We start from the raw sequence: 14,818 nt of genomic DNA, 5'->3' as shown, positions 1-14,818 counted from the left end.
GAGACGCACACATGCTCCTTCCCCAGGACAGCCCAGCGTCCTGCAGTGGGAAGAGGTTTGGGCTAGGAGGCACTGAGGTTGTGGTCCTGGTCCTTTGCAATCTAGGCTAGTCATTTAACTTCTAGACCTCAGTTTGCCTGGCTGCACAATGGTGATGTGTATGTGACACCCTATGAGCAGGTGCAAGGGAGGCAGTGGCAGCATGGTCTTACTCTGACTGCTGTAAGCTTCGTTCTTCGTGACCCACTTAGACATTTGTTACCTGGGCTGTGTGAGTCCAGCCACCCTTTACTCCCTGTCCAGTATTTGGGGGCTACACATACCAGTTCCCCTTCCCTTAAGCTGGATAGAGATTCCCACCAGGGGTATCCAGAAACCAGGCTGGGTTGCCAGTAGGAATGATGTAGAGAGTCTGTGGGTTTGAATTAACCACCTGCTCGGTGGTGTAGGTCATGGAGAGTTGAGCTGATAAGGCTGGCAGACCTCAGGAAAGACCAGCCTTCTCCCCCTCGCCTCTGCACTGATACCTCCTAACAGCTGGGGGACCCTCGCTCAGAGGAAAGAGAACTCTCCTGGTTGATTTCTGGCAGGATGCTCAAGTCTACCTTCCTAACCCTTTTTTTTTTAAAGATTTTATTTTTTTTCCTTTTTCTCCCCAAAGCCCCCTGGTACATAGTTGTATATTCTTTATTGTGGGTCCTTCTAGTTGTGGCACTAACCCTTTTTTGACTTCTGTCTTATTCCAAACCCAGGCAAGATCCTCATCATTGGAGGCAGCATCGCAAACTTCACCAATGTGGCTGCCACATTCAAGGTAACCAGCAGCAGGGGACAGTGCAGTTTCTGGGGAGTGTGGTTTCAGGGGAAGCGGGGGAGGGAGGTTCCCACAAGCAAGGTTTCAGACAGAAGCAAGTTCCCGTGCGTTACCCAGTCTGGGTAGGGGCTCTTGCCCTAAGGTCCCTTGGTGGAGATGCAGAAGACACTGGGGCTGATCTGGATCAGAAGCTGTGTGTCTCTGGGCAAGTAGCTGACGCTTGCTGGGCCATCAGTCTCCCATCTGAAGTGTGAGGACAAGGGGAATTTCTGCCTTCCTCCTTTTCAGGACCAAGTCTTGAAGAATTGGCTCAGTTGACCCTCCTTTTTAACACTCCGTTGTGAGACTCTTTGGGTTCTTTACAGCTTCTAGACTGTGTCTCTCCATCAGCAGCTCCTTCTCCAAAAGGTCAGAGTGAGGACAGTGTTTTGATGATCTGGGGCTCCTGCTCATCCAGCCGGGGGCCCGTGTGCTTGGGTCCCTCTGCACAGGTCAGGGATCAAGAAGGATGATAGAGCTGACATGTCTCAAAAGGCAGCCACCTCAGGAGGCCGTTTATTATTCCACACTGTCAGATGCTCATTGAAGCTATTAAGAAGAATGTGCTCCATCTGGTCGTTCCATATAACTTTTGAGAATAATGAATAAATAAATGTCAACCTTGGAAGGCTAAGCTCTCCAGAAGTGGGGGACCAGGCCTCATCAGTCCTGCTTAAAACACGGTGTCCCTAATTCGACCTGATTCAACAGACAAATCTGAGTCAGGTCAACCTCAACATTTGTTTTAATTTCTGAGCAATCCTGTACTAAAGACAGCACTGGTGGTAAGGCCTCCTAGGGCTGGAGCAGGAACTGGGTATCAAGCTCTGGGTGAAATGCCTTGCCTGATGCGCGCTGGATTCCTGACCCAGTAAACTAGCCCTCTGTCTGGAGAGGCAGAACTGGCGCACACCTGTACATTCTCCTGCGGTTCCAAAGTTGATCCCGTTACAAGGGCTAGTCCCCTAAACTGCTTGAAGGAGCTTTTGTAGGACTTTGACATTTAAGTAGCCCATGTCCTGATACATCTGAAAACTCTTGCATAGGAGCCTGGCATAGATTTTCCCCCCTAAATTGCAAGAACAGATGATAAGAATGACTGTAGATGGGACAAGAGAGAGACCAGAGTCCCACCCACGTTGGAGGCCCAGCACCTCCCCATGGAGGCGTGTCACTCCCCAGGACTCCAAATTCTCACCTCAGCAACCTTACAAGTGATGACATATCCTAGCCTTTGGGTTGCTAGTTCACAGTTCAGGCCACACATGTAAAATTTATGACTGCCAGGGCCTGCCACGCCTCAGGAGGAGCAGTCCCTGGTACTTTTGTCAGGGATATAATTAATTGATTTATGGCGGCCTTACTTTTAACTTTTTTTGTGAGGAAGATTGGCCTTGAGCTAACATCTGTGCCAGTCTTCCTCTATTTTGTATATGAGATGCCGCCACAGCATGGCTTGATGAGCTGTGCTAGGTCCATGCCTGGGATCCAAACCTACGAACCCTGGGCCACCAAAGCGGAGCACGTGAACTTAACCACTACGCAACCAGGCCAGCCCAAAGGGCTGCTTTATTTTTAGTCACGTGTCTGTTGCCCCTTTCTGTCCCTCTCAGGGCATCGTGAGAGCGATTCGAGATTACCAGGGCCCCCTGAAGGAGCACGAGGTCACGATCTTTGTCCGAAGAGGTGGCCCCAACTATCAAGAGGGCTTACGGGTGATGGGAGAAGTTGGTAAGATGGGGGACTTTTCCCTCCCACCCTGTGTCTTGGTGGCCTGCCTCCTTGGGATTCCTGAAGGAGCACGTCTTTGGGCTCACCTGTGCTCCCATACTGCCCTTTCTGCATGTCCAGCTTGCTTTTACTTCCATTTTCTGCCCTCCTCTGACACAGAGCACCTGTCCTAAACTTCAGAATAGGCAGGAACACATTTTCATTCAGTTATTTTCTTAACAAATATTTGTGGCACACCTGCCCTGTGCTGGGCTCTGTGCTACATAAGCACTGGGGTTACGCACAGCAGACAGACAGCAAGCCCTCGTGCAGGTGAGAACACTGACTGTTCTGTAGTGCTAAGTGCCATGAAGGACAAAGAGCAGGGTAAATAGCATGTGTGGGAGGGGACTGGGCAGTTTTAAATGGAGTAATCAGAGTGGTTGACCAAAAAGGTGACATTTGAGCAAAGACCTGGGGGAGAGGAGGGAGCAGGGCAGGGGTGGCTGTGTGCAGAGGAGAGTGCAAGTTCCAGGGCCCCGAGGTGGGAGCTGCCTGCGCGCAGGACTAGTGGGGAGGACCTGGGACTGGGGCCTAGGGAGCGAGGGGCAGGGTGTTGGGAGACAGAGGCAGAGAGGCAGTGGGAGCAGACATGTGGGGCAAGTACAGGTCCCAGGAGCACTTGGCTGTGACCCTGGGCTGGCAGCTGCTGGATGACTTTAAGCAGGGGAGGGACACACTTTGACTTAGGGTTGAAAGGGTTATTTTGGCTCCAGGGTGGAGAAGAGACCCAAGGGCAGCCAGGGTAGAAGCAGGCAGACCACTTAGGTGGCTGTGACAGCAGGCCAGGACAGCGTGGTGGCCTGGACTGAGGGTAGAGGTGGAGGGAGACAGAGGTAAGGGGTCAGGCCCAACCTCTGGTGGCCTGGATGTGGGGGATCAGCAGGGAAGGGTCTGGTAATTGGTGGAATGGGAGAAGGCTGCCCCTCACTGAGATGAGGGGGAGGGTGCAGCATGCCTTTTGATTTCCCTTCTCCCTTCTGCATTTTGAGTGTCTCCTGTAGGTTCATGAGACCTCACACCAGAGCTTTCAAGTCTAGGACCACATCTCATCAGTCAGGGCTAGAATCAGGTCTCCCTAAGTTGACCTGATTGAACTTGAAACACGTGAACTTCGTGACCAGCAGCTTTGGGCTTAAGTAAAAGTGCAGGCCCCATTGCAAAGAACAGTCGCGTGTGGAGCAGGGCTTCACGTGAAGTGCCACAGGGGTGACAAACATAAGACACTCTTGCTCAGTGAGCGTGTCCTCTGATTGAGCATTTTTCCGTCTTTCCATTTTTCCAAATCTGGCATCCATGGCAAACACTTAACCCATGTAAATCACTTGAAGTGGTACAAAGTCCTGGTTTTCCTCTAAAACTGCATAGCTGCCATGGGTCCAGCCCTTGGGGCAACACATGAGTATTAGTCATGGCTGGGACCTTAAACAAACAGTGACTCTGAGGAAACGCTGTCAGACAGGGATCTGTATGGGGAGGAGAGTGACTGCTGAGGTCAGGAAGGCCTTCCTTGGAGGTGGCAGGTGAGTTGAGCTGAGTGATGAAAGAGAGCAGCTGGGTGAAGATCTGGGCTGAGAGCTGCATGCGGAGGAAGAAGCAGGGCCAGAGCCCAGGGGAAATGAGCCCAAGTGTCTGGGAACAGAGGCCAGGCCAAGAAGGCTGGAGCATGGCAACTACAGGCCAGGAGGCCTGGTCTGGGAGCCAGGGTCCAGGCTGTGTGTGGAAGGAGTGCAGACTTTCATAATGCCTGTGGTTGCTTGAGAGTGTCGACACAGAAAGTACCAGACATCGGGCAGGACTCAAAAGGGACCTTTGCAGAGTCTTGGGAACTTGGGCACTTATTTGAAGACCTGAATGATGATTCTTTTCCCTCCCTCACAGGGAAGACCACTGGGATCCCCATCCATGTTTTTGGCACCGAGACTCACATGACAGCCATTGTGGGCATGGCCCTGGGCCACCGGCCCATCCCCAATCAGCCGCCCACGGCGGCCCACACTGCAAACTTCCTCCTCAACGCCAGTGGGAGCACATCGGTAGGTGCCGGCCGTCCTCCGCCTTAAAGCATGCCATGCCCTCTGTGCTGCCCCTTGCACCCCCATCCTGTCAAGGACAGAACGTCCCTCCTCTACCCATTTGAGGGCCTTGGGGAAATTTGGGGGGAAGGTAGTACATGGCTGGTTTCTGGATCTCTGGCCAGTTTTCCTCTGCCCCAGTCAAGATGTATAATGAAAAGACCATAAGTTTTTAAATCAGACTTGAGTTCAAATCCTGGCGAGGGAGGGACCTTGGCAGGTATTGTACCTGCCCAGAGCCTCAGTTTGCTCATCTATAGCGTGGGGACAATACTAATTCCTGTCTCAAGAGGTGGTTAGAATGGTACTTTTGGAAGTAGCTTATAAAGAGCAGTGCCGTACATAGTTTTTGGAACCTGATTTCTTTGAGGCCTTAAGGGCTAATGGCTTTTCTTCTCAGCTGCTACCTGTGACTCTTTCTCTCTCTCCTTGTCCCACGCCAGACTCCAGCCCCCAGCAGGACAGCGTCTTTTTCTGAGTCTAGGGCTGATGAGGTGGCACCTGCAAAGAAGGCCAAGCCTGCCATGCCACAAGGTAACTCCCAGCGGCTTCAGGCCTTCCTGTGCCCCTTCCCTTTCTGGGCTCCTTCTCTTTCTGGGCCAGCAGAGGCGGATGGCAAGCAGTTTGGGCTTTGCTATGAGAGTGGGTGTGGGGCGTGGGATGGGAACAGATCACGTGGGTGTGATGACTCAAGCCTTCCCCGAGGGCTCTCCCGGTGCTGAGGACCCACGCTGCACCTGGGCCACCTCACTCCCCACTGCCTTCTCTGCCACCTGCTTATTTCCTGTGGGGGGGGGTGTGAGCTGGGCAGGGAGGCTGCGGGGGAGACAGGGCTACAGAAATAGCAGGAGATGGGAAGATCTCCCAGACTCTCCTCTTAAGGGGAGGCCAGGAGCCCGGAGCTCTGGATGGGAGAGCAAGCACCCATATCAGTGGCTCCCGAGCCGCCCCACCACCACCCCCATTATCCTGAGGCTCCTACAAAGACATTCCCTTCCTGCGAGCCTGCCATAAGAGCACACGGCGTCTACCAGCCCCTCTGTATTTGTGCCTCCTTGGTCTCTCTGTCCTCTGATTCATCAATGATGTGATCCCTGGCAGCTGGCCCTTGCAGCCAGCCTTAGGCGACTGGCGTTAGTCCGCCCTGGGCTGCTGGGTTTGTGCAACCTCTTCCTGGTACACACAGGACGGGCTTAAGGCATTTTGTGAAATAGTGCCACTGGCTCCAGGCACTTGGGATTGGAAGCCACTGCCCTGTGGCCCCTGAACCAGCAGCTTTGTCCATAGCACAGAATGACTGGTCCAACCCCACGCTGGCCTAATCATCTTATTGTGCTTCATGGGGACAAAACAAGATTGGCATTAAGAGGGTGGGACTGGGCCAGCTGTCACTCCACGGGGCTGGGGGGCTTTGGTGTTCAGCACACCCTCCAAGCCTTTGTGCCCCCCTGCCCCCTTTCTGCCCGCTTTGGTCCTTTCTCGCTTCCGCTCTGCTGATCGGTGCTCTCTCCTCTTCTGTCGGCTTTACTCCTGTCTATTGTGGAATAGACGGAGATGGTGAGGGTGTCAGCCTTACAAGACTTGTCCGTGGGACCCTTCCCTATTCCCACCCTGTCCCTCTGAAACCTCCAGCCATCAGCAGGTCACTCAGTTGCCTTGGTCATTTTCTTTGACAGATTCAGTCCCAAGTCCAAGATCCCTGCAAGGTAGGATGCCCCTGCCCGCCCCAGCTCTGTGTGCGGCTTGTGAGCGGGTTACAGTCCTACCGTGTGCTTCGTTTCCCCCTCCCCAGTGGGTTGCAGTGTTGTCTGGGATATTTTCTGTGCCTGCCTCAGTGTTACCTGCCCCCAAGTCCTAGTCTTCGCTCTCCCTCCCTTCCCAGCCCTGCTTAGTATGAGCCCTGACTCAGCGCTCTCCTGGCCATGAGGCTGTCTCTGGCTCCACATAGGAAGAGGGTGGAGAGTGCAGAAGGAGCCAGAGCCAGGCCCACGGCCTCGGAGAGTGGAGTGGTGTCCAGGAGGGAGGATCGTCCTGGGAAAGATGGAGCCATCGAAACAGAAAGGGGCATGGCAGAGTGCAGTGGGCGAGGAGGGGGTCATGGACCACCCCGATTCTCATCTCCGTCTCATGATGTCTTCCTTTGCTTACTTTTACCACCTCAGCCTCACCACTGCCGACTTCGTCCCAGAACTCCCAATACCAGGGACGAGTTTAGATTTCTCTAGAGTTTGGGTGGAAGACAGATTTGAGAAGGAGAGAGAGAAACCCAGAAGGATGTGCAGTTTGTAGAGGGGATCTGGGCTTTGTCTGGTGTGTGAGGTCACTGCTTACGACAGGTGTTTTCTGAGTATGCTCACGCATGCTCACACCTGCATGCACAGGCACACACATTCACCAATGACCGAGCTGAATAGATTCATCGTTTCAAAGCATCAGGGCTTCCATTTAACTTCTGACACTTGCAGCTTTGGGAAATTCCACCCTGGGGCAGGGGAATCTTCTGATGACGACATTTGACTCCTTGCTAAGGGGAGGGAATGAGTAACTAGGCACATGCTGATGTCTCCAGAAAGGCCCAGAATGCAGCCCTCTGACCATCTACCTCTAATCCCTACATTTTCTGCCTCTGGTAAGATCCATTGTTACTAAAAGACCAGACATGAGGCTGAGGCCTGTGCAGAGAACAGGGGCGAGTCTCTCTCAGAGAGCTCTTCCAACCCGGGAGGAGGTATTCTTCCCCGCAGGCCCTGAGCTGGGCTGAGAAGTGGGAGGGAAGACAGACTGCTGGGGTGAGCCTCCCTCAGCAGGGCCGGAGGACGAGGTTGGGTTAAGGTGCTTAGCCCCTGGAGCGGGGGCTCCCTGTAAGGCCTCCCTGCTGCTGCTGGGCTGAGGGTTGCCCCCTTCAGCTTTGGCTTCTCTGTGCTCAAGGTGGTGAGTGCTCTAGGTCTGCCCCTTTCATGCTGGAGGTGCAGGTGGATTTATAGAGCTTCCAGGCTTTTCTGATTTCTGTAGCCTTTTGGGTAGACAGAGGTGTGTGTGTGCACAGAAGCCCATGCTGACTCGGGTGTGGGTTCCCTCGAGAGTGGGGAGCGGGAGTGCCACATTGGCTTATCTTCCTCCTCCTCAGCTGCAGTTGAGTTGCATCTTAAGTTAGGGTGTGATCCTGGCTCTGACGCTAGATGACCTAGGCTCTCCATCATTTGGCATCTCTGGGTGTTAATCTCCTGGGACCGGGAAGTGAGGGAACTGGATTAGGTGTCTTCTCTTGTTCTGTGATCTCATGTCTCATTGGAACCCAGATGAGTCTGGGTGACACTAAATCTCAGGTATTTGCAACATCAGGAGCCTGCTGTCATGAGACGCTCTTGGCTGCGATGGAAGAGGCCAGCCCGCAGAGGGATAAGACTCCTACGTACCTTGGGAAAGTTATCTCTTAAATTTGTTTAATCGGACCTCGAATTTGGTTAGCGAAGTCTGCACTAGTACAGTAGGTTCTTTAGTACCAGAGGCCACCGAGCGGGTGCACTGTCTCCCCAGCAGAGTAGTGAAGGGGCCTTTCCCTCCAGGCGGAGGAGTGTACTTCTGCCAGCTGTTTTTGTTCCCTCCTTCTTCCCTTAATGCCTTCCTGGGCCACTGAAGAGCTCTAAGAGCTGGGTTCTGAGCGGGAAGGAGCCGGCCAGTAGAGGGAGGAGGACAGGAGGAGTGGCCAGCGTGCTGCCCCGCCTGACCCCAGGCCAGAACCTCAGTTATAGATGAGGCTGCAGCAAACCTCTTCCCTGGACCTACACTGGCTTGCAGTCATGAGAATTCAAATGCTGACCCGAGCTGTTTTATGTCCAGATTTACAGGTTATAAGGATTGGTGGGGAGTTGATTAAAGTCCTGTGGCCACCATAATTGGGAGAGCTTAACATTTCTTTCCAGTGACTTTAAAAATAATTTATCAAGCCGCCAGTCACATGTAAGCAGGAGGCTGATTACCTGCCATCCTGTGAACCTGAGCGGTCCTGTAGGCATTCTCCGCCTGTGGGCCATGCTCTGTGTACGGAGTCCCTTCTCTGTTCATTGCTGAGCTATTTACCAGCCAGGCAGGTCTTCTGAGCTCTTTTTTCTCTCCTGCTACCTCTTCCCAGGAGAAATCAAGGCACCTCTCCCCCAGGTTCTCCAGATTCTATTCTCTTGACGTTCCTTTGCAGTTTTGATGAGCCAGCCTCCCTGGACTCAGGGTGTGGAGGGGTCTGGCAGGTAGCCCCTGTGGGTCTCCAGGGGGTGTGTGTTCGGGGTGCACTCGCTGTGTCTCTGCCCACCAGGAAAGAGCGCCACCCTCTTCAGCCGCCACACCAAGGCCATCGTGTGGGGCATGCAGACCCGGGCCGTGCAGGGCATGCTGGACTTTGACTACGTGTGCTCCCGAGATGAGCCCTCAGTGGCTGCCATGGTCTACCCTTTCACGTGAGTCACACTACGGCAGGGAGGCTGGAGATAGCTGCCTGGTGGGATTTCCCCATCAGTCTCCTCCCTCACTAAGCCTAAGCTCGGGGAGCAGCTGGTTATCCCCTTTGCTGGTAAAGATCAGTGTTGCTGGGATTTGCTGGGAGCAGTCAGTATTCCAGGGGGTGTTTTCCTACAGATAGAATCTCTTAGAGGGCAGAGTCCTGCCTTTCCACCCTCTGGGAAAGCTCGTACCCTTGGCCTTCCCCTCCCCAGCCCTGACAGGTTGAGGGTGTCCTGATTCCTCCTCCACCTTTCTCACAGCGGGGACCACAAGCAGAAGTTTTACTGGGGTCACAAGGAGATCCTGATCCCTGTCTTCAAGAACATGGCTGATGCCATGAAGAAACACCCAGAGGTAGACGTGCTGATCAGCTTTGCCTCTCTCCGCTCTGCCTATGACAGTACCATTGAGACCATGAATTATGCGCAGGTAGGTCCTGGGGCCCTGGGGGGCGGGGGAGCAGGGAGAGCTCCTGAATGGACAAAGGGCCTGGGACTGGCCAGTGATCAGGGTGAAAGTGGTTGGAGACACTTGACCTTCGGAAGGCAGTGTAGTAACCGAGGGCAGGTGGGCTGACCTGGGCTGACGCAGAGTCAGCTGAGGGTTGTCTGTGCCCCCTAGACCCTCTCTGAGCCTGCTGAGACTGGCTTTAAAAACAGAATCAAAAGCACTTTATTCCTTATTAGAAAATTATTACATATTTATTGTAGGAAATTTAAATACTGGTAAGTAAAATGAAAAGTATAAAGACCTCAAGTCCCGTTTCCCAGAAACGTGGCTGCCGACGTTTCAGTGCATCCTTCTCCACACCTTTTCCTGGATTGGAACAAATGGAATAATATCGTATATAACCATTTTCTGATCCATTTTCTTCAGTTACTCTTTCTACGTCAATAAGTATTTATTGGCGACATCACTTTTGCTTTTTCAAGTCTTGTGCTGAGCATCTTGGATTAACATTTGCATCTATCCTTAATAACTTCCCCAGCATAAACGTCTGGAAGTCAGACTGCTGCGTCAGAATGTGCAGATTTGCAAGGCTTTGCTCCATCTTGCCCAGGTGCCCTCCAGAAAAGTCGTATGGACGCAAATGCCCATCAGTAGTGAGAGAATGCCCATTTCCCTGGACCCTTCCCAACGCTGAGTGTTTGGATTTTAAAAACAGATTTGACAAAATGATAGGCATTCTGTGTAATTTGCATCCCTTAGATTACTAACTAAGATGAGCTTTTAAAAACATTTATTGGCCATTTGTATTCTGTGACTTGGCCTCCTCTCCTTGTCTTTTTTCTTAATAATTCCTAAGAGCCCTTATGGATTAAGATACTGATTCTTCTGTTCAAACTTATTGTCTGATCCCAGCCTGGCTTAGTTTGGTTTATGACTGCAAACATAAACTTGTTTGGCATCTAAATGAAGCAAAAACAAAAGTGTACCTGCTGAAAATGAGATGCTTTTTTAGTCTAGAGCAGAGGTTGGCAGACCACAGCCCAAAGACCAAACCTGGCCCTCTGCCTGTTTTTGTAAATAAAGTCTTATTGGGACACAGCCGTGCTCATTCATTTACAGATTGTCCATGGCTGCTTTCATGCTACAAAGACAAAGTTCAGTCGTTGTCACAGAGACCACATGACCAACAAACCTGAAATACTATCTGGCCCTTCCTAGAAAAAGTTTGCTGGCCCCTGGTGTAGAGTCAGAGATGGTTCCTGATCTTTCTCTTCCATCCCCACCTGCTCTGGCTTCCTCCCCCAGCCCACTCCCTGGTCTGAGTGTGGAAGCAGCTTGTTTCTGTCATATACTGGCCTGGTCCTGTGGGGATGTAGAGTCAGACACTCAGAGGGCACAGTGCAGAAAGCCGTAGATAGATGCTTTGTGAGCGGGCACCAGGACAGAGGGCGAACAGGTGGGTCTGAGTCTCATGAGTTTTTGGATGGGAGAGAATATAGCAGCTTTGACTGTATGTAGCAAGTTTTCGGAACATTGGCTCCTGATTGGTCACCGCATCACCACGGTGTTAACCAACGGAGATCGGTTTCAGGTGTCCATGCCTCTCTTTTTGGGAGAGGGTTGGCATGATCGGGATAGAAACAGAGGCCTGTGGGGAGAAGGGGGTGCTTATCGTTAGCAGTACTTTGTCCTTAGAGCCGGGAAGGGGGTGGGGGTGGGTTCTTGAATGGTTGCTGCGTGTTGCCCACCTGAAGCGAAAAAAGTTAACGGGGAAGGACTGCTGTCATCCTTTAGATCCGGACCATCGCCATCATAGCTGAAGGCATCCCTGAGGCCCTCACGAGGAAGCTGATCAAGAAGGCGGACCAGAAGGGCGTGACCATCATTGGACCTGCCACTGTGAGCATGCCTTCCGGAAAGCCTTTTACGTTAAGGCTCTCTCATAAAGTCTGGGTGCTCAGGAAGCCCCCTTGTTGACTCCTCTGTCTCCCTCCTAGGTTAAAAAGATTGAGAGTACCTGCTGAAAGTCAGTCTGTCCATTTCCAGTTAATTTTTTAAAGGGTTCTCCGCTCAGTCCTTACCACCTTCATGGTTCCAAGCGGCTGATGAGAAGAATTCGAGTTTTAAGTGTTTGTCCCCCCTCATATAACCACAGTGTAGTCTTCCATTCTTCCTCTGACTAGAAACCAAAGGAAAATCCACGTGGAGGCTTTTTTTACCCAAAGGTCTTCATGTAAGAAGAAATCACTCTGAATACTTTTTTGTTGTGTGTTTCTATTCAGTTGTTGCATTAAAAATTTGTGTGAAGCTACGATTTCTGAACTAACCAGGGGACCCTTCATCTCAGAGGCAGGGCCTGGTTTTGAGCAGAGGTGCACACCTGTGTTACACGCCTTTCCTGGGAGTTGTCGCCCTTTTAGAGCAAAGGAGGCTCCTTACCCCCGAGTACACATATCTGAATCTGCAACAGTAAGCTGTGTTTTACAAATAAGGCTCTCTTTTTCCTGTGTAATGTCTCTCGGGGGAGACGAGATTCTTCCTAAGCAAGAAACCCAATGCAGCTATTAGCTTTCTTGGTTCATTTTCTCCCCAGCCTGGCCGGCGTGGGCTGGGCAGGTCCCACCGGGCTCTGTGATTCCCCTGAATTCTGTGGTCAGTCAGGAGCTCACTCTTCCTCCCTGACTGCTGTTTCTGCCCCTGCAGGTTGGAGGCATCAAGCCCGGGTGCTTTAAGATTGGGAATACAGGTGGGATGCTGGACAACATCCTGGCCTCCAAGCTGTACCGCCCTGGCAGCGTGGCCTACGTCTCGCGTTCTGGGGGCATGTCCAACGAGCTCAACAATATCATCTCTCGGACCACAGATGGTGTCTATGAGGGCGTGGCCATTGGCGGGGACAGGTGATCAGCTAGGGGGCCACACCGAGTTTGGCAGGCTGGGAGACAGGGCCCTGAGTCCTCTAATCTCTGCTTGCTGCTGCTGGGTTTCAAGCGCATGGGAATGTTGCTGAAGTCCATAAAGTGGGGCAATTCTCCTTTTGTCTCGGGATTGACATGAGCCTAAAATCAGAAAATATAGGGAAAGATGTTTTGTTTTTTAAGGTATGGTTTTTTGGTGAGGAAGATTGGCCCTTAGCTAAAAGGGAAAGATGCTTTTAAAAGGTGTTTGGGGTTTGGGGGTAATTCTGTTTGTTGTCTGAGGTGTGGCCATAGGGAGGCAGCAGAGTGCAGTGGTTAGCGGGACCAGTTCTGAGATGGGACCAAAGGAGTTGAAATCTGAGTTTCCCTGTTTACCCAGGGGTGCATCCTGGGCAGGTGACTTACTCTCCCTAGACCTCCATCATTTGCACATATCAAATGGGTAAAATAATCCCACCCACCTCATGGGGTTGTTGGGAGGATTAAATGAGGTCATGTATACAAAGCGGCTAACACAGGGCCTGGCACTTAGTATGTACTCACTAAGTGTTAGTGTAGTTAGTAATAGGGAAAGGAAAAGCTCTATTCCTTTACTCTCTACTGCCAGCACACTCACATTTCTGGCCACCAAATGTGGAGGCAGTTTTCCCACATGAAGCCGTTTTCCAGTTCTCTGCAGACACCAAATCGTGTCCTCCAACTCAGTTCAGCTCTGACACTATCCACCTGGACCAGCATCAGTTCCTCCAGGTTAAGGGCTGAGGCTCACAAGGCTGCCTCCCTAGCCCCTGCTTCAGATGCCAGTCACCAGTCTGGGCCTCTGGTACTTCTGACCGACTGGTTATAAATCGGTGATTTCCATGACCCGCCCCCCCCCCCCCCGCCCCCTCGGGTTTGATCCTTTGCTAGAATGGCTCACAGAACTCAGGGAAAGTTTACTTACTCGCTTACCAGTTTACTATAAAAGGATACAACTCAGGAACAGCCAGATGGAAGAGATGCACAAGGCAGGTGAGGGGGGCAGTGCCGGGAGCTTCCATGCCTTCTCTGGGCACACTACCCTCCCAGCACCTTGGTGTGTTCACTCGCCCGAAGATCTCCAACCCCCGTACCTGAGGGGTTTTTATGGAGGCTTCATGTAGGCGTGGTCAGTCATTAATTCCACTTCTCTTGAGCATATCAAAAGCACATGAAGATCTGCAGAGAAGCTTGCATGGCCTTAAATAATCTTTTTGCAGACAAAAAGACTCATGTGACAGTAGGAAAAAATATATATATACAGACCTATATATGAACCTTCTAGCAATAGCCTGCCCTCCTAAAACATAGTTTGCACATTGTATTAATTATCTATTGCTGTGTAAAAAAAAAACACAACAAAGCTTCAAATGACAGTAAATATCTACCCTCGGGGTTGCAGTCAGCCGTCAGCAGGGCCGTACTCAGCTGGAAGAGGCTGCTCCACGTGGCTGGCAAGGGTTCTTCTCTGGGCTTCTCTACAGGCTGCTTGGAGTCCTAAGGACTCAGCAGCTGGCTTCCCCCAGAGTGAGCAATACAGAGAGAGTGCCAGAAAGAAGCGTTGTTTTCATAACCCCACCTTGGAAGTCAATATCACAGGATCATTTGTGCCACATTTTGTACATTAGAAGCTAAGCATGAAATCCAACCCATATTCAAGAGGAGAGGTGTGAGGTTCCCTTTTAAAAAGTATTTGTGGACATGCACTCTCCAGGACCTCTTACTCCAAGCGAGCCTCTCTGGGCTTACTGACTCCTCTTCCCTCCCTACCCTTCTCTTCCCTTGTGCGCCATTTACTGCCTCCTCCTCGCCTCCCGTTATCCCTAAGGCATCTCTGGACCCTCCCTGGGCATCCACACCAAGAAGACCCCACAGTGTTCCTAGTACAAGCGTGCTTCCCACACCTGTATACACACCCCCACATCTCCTCCTGATCCCATATGCCCCCCTGCTCTCCCCAGGTACCCCGGCTCGACATTTATGGATCATGTGTTACGTTACCAGGACACTCCAGGAGTCAAAATGATTGTGGTTCTTGGAGAGGTGAGTTATTTAAAAAAAATTTTTTTTTCTGATTGCAAAAGTAATGTATGACCTCAGTTTTTTAAAAAATTCATGGACTTTGGTTGTATATAACTTAAAATGACTGTCCCTGGTAATCACACCGCCTAGACTCTGGGGCCTAGAGGTTGTCACTGTTAACACTGCTCTGTTTGTTCCTGAAAAAGGAATTGTGCCTC

At 51.6% G+C, this 14,818-nt stretch overlaps 1 protein-coding gene across 3 annotated transcripts in view; it reads left to right on the top strand.

The window, feature by feature from the left end:
- ACLY (ATP citrate lyase) overlaps nt 1-14,818 on the top strand; it is a 40,497-nt gene that overhangs the window by 12,431 nt on the left and 13,248 nt on the right. For 2 of the 3 annotated variants that reach the window (XM_046676860.1, XM_046676861.1), the window contains 10 exons: nt 753-814; nt 2,467-2,584; nt 4,505-4,659; nt 5,142-5,232; nt 6,375-6,404; nt 9,008-9,149; nt 9,453-9,621; nt 11,437-11,541; nt 12,346-12,542; nt 14,540-14,621. In XM_046676860.1, the coding sequence (XP_046532816.1) occupies nt 753-814; nt 2,467-2,584; nt 4,505-4,659; nt 5,142-5,232; nt 6,375-6,404; nt 9,008-9,149; nt 9,453-9,621; nt 11,437-11,541; nt 12,346-12,542; nt 14,540-14,621 (1,151 nt within the window). The remainder of the gene's footprint in view (nt 1-752; nt 815-2,466; nt 2,585-4,504; nt 4,660-5,141; nt 5,233-6,374; nt 6,405-9,007; nt 9,150-9,452; nt 9,622-11,436; nt 11,542-12,345; nt 12,543-14,539; nt 14,622-14,818) is intronic. The other variant, XM_046676862.1, reaches the window with a different exon arrangement.

Source organism: Equus quagga, chromosome 11 (assembly GCF_021613505.1).
Source record: "Equus quagga isolate Etosha38 chromosome 11, UCLA_HA_Equagga_1.0, whole genome shotgun sequence".
NCBI classification, from domain to species: domain Eukaryota; kingdom Metazoa; phylum Chordata; class Mammalia; order Perissodactyla; family Equidae; genus Equus; species Equus quagga.
Note: the sequence above shows the minus strand (reverse complement) of the source record. Positions and strands in the feature narration are given on the sequence as shown.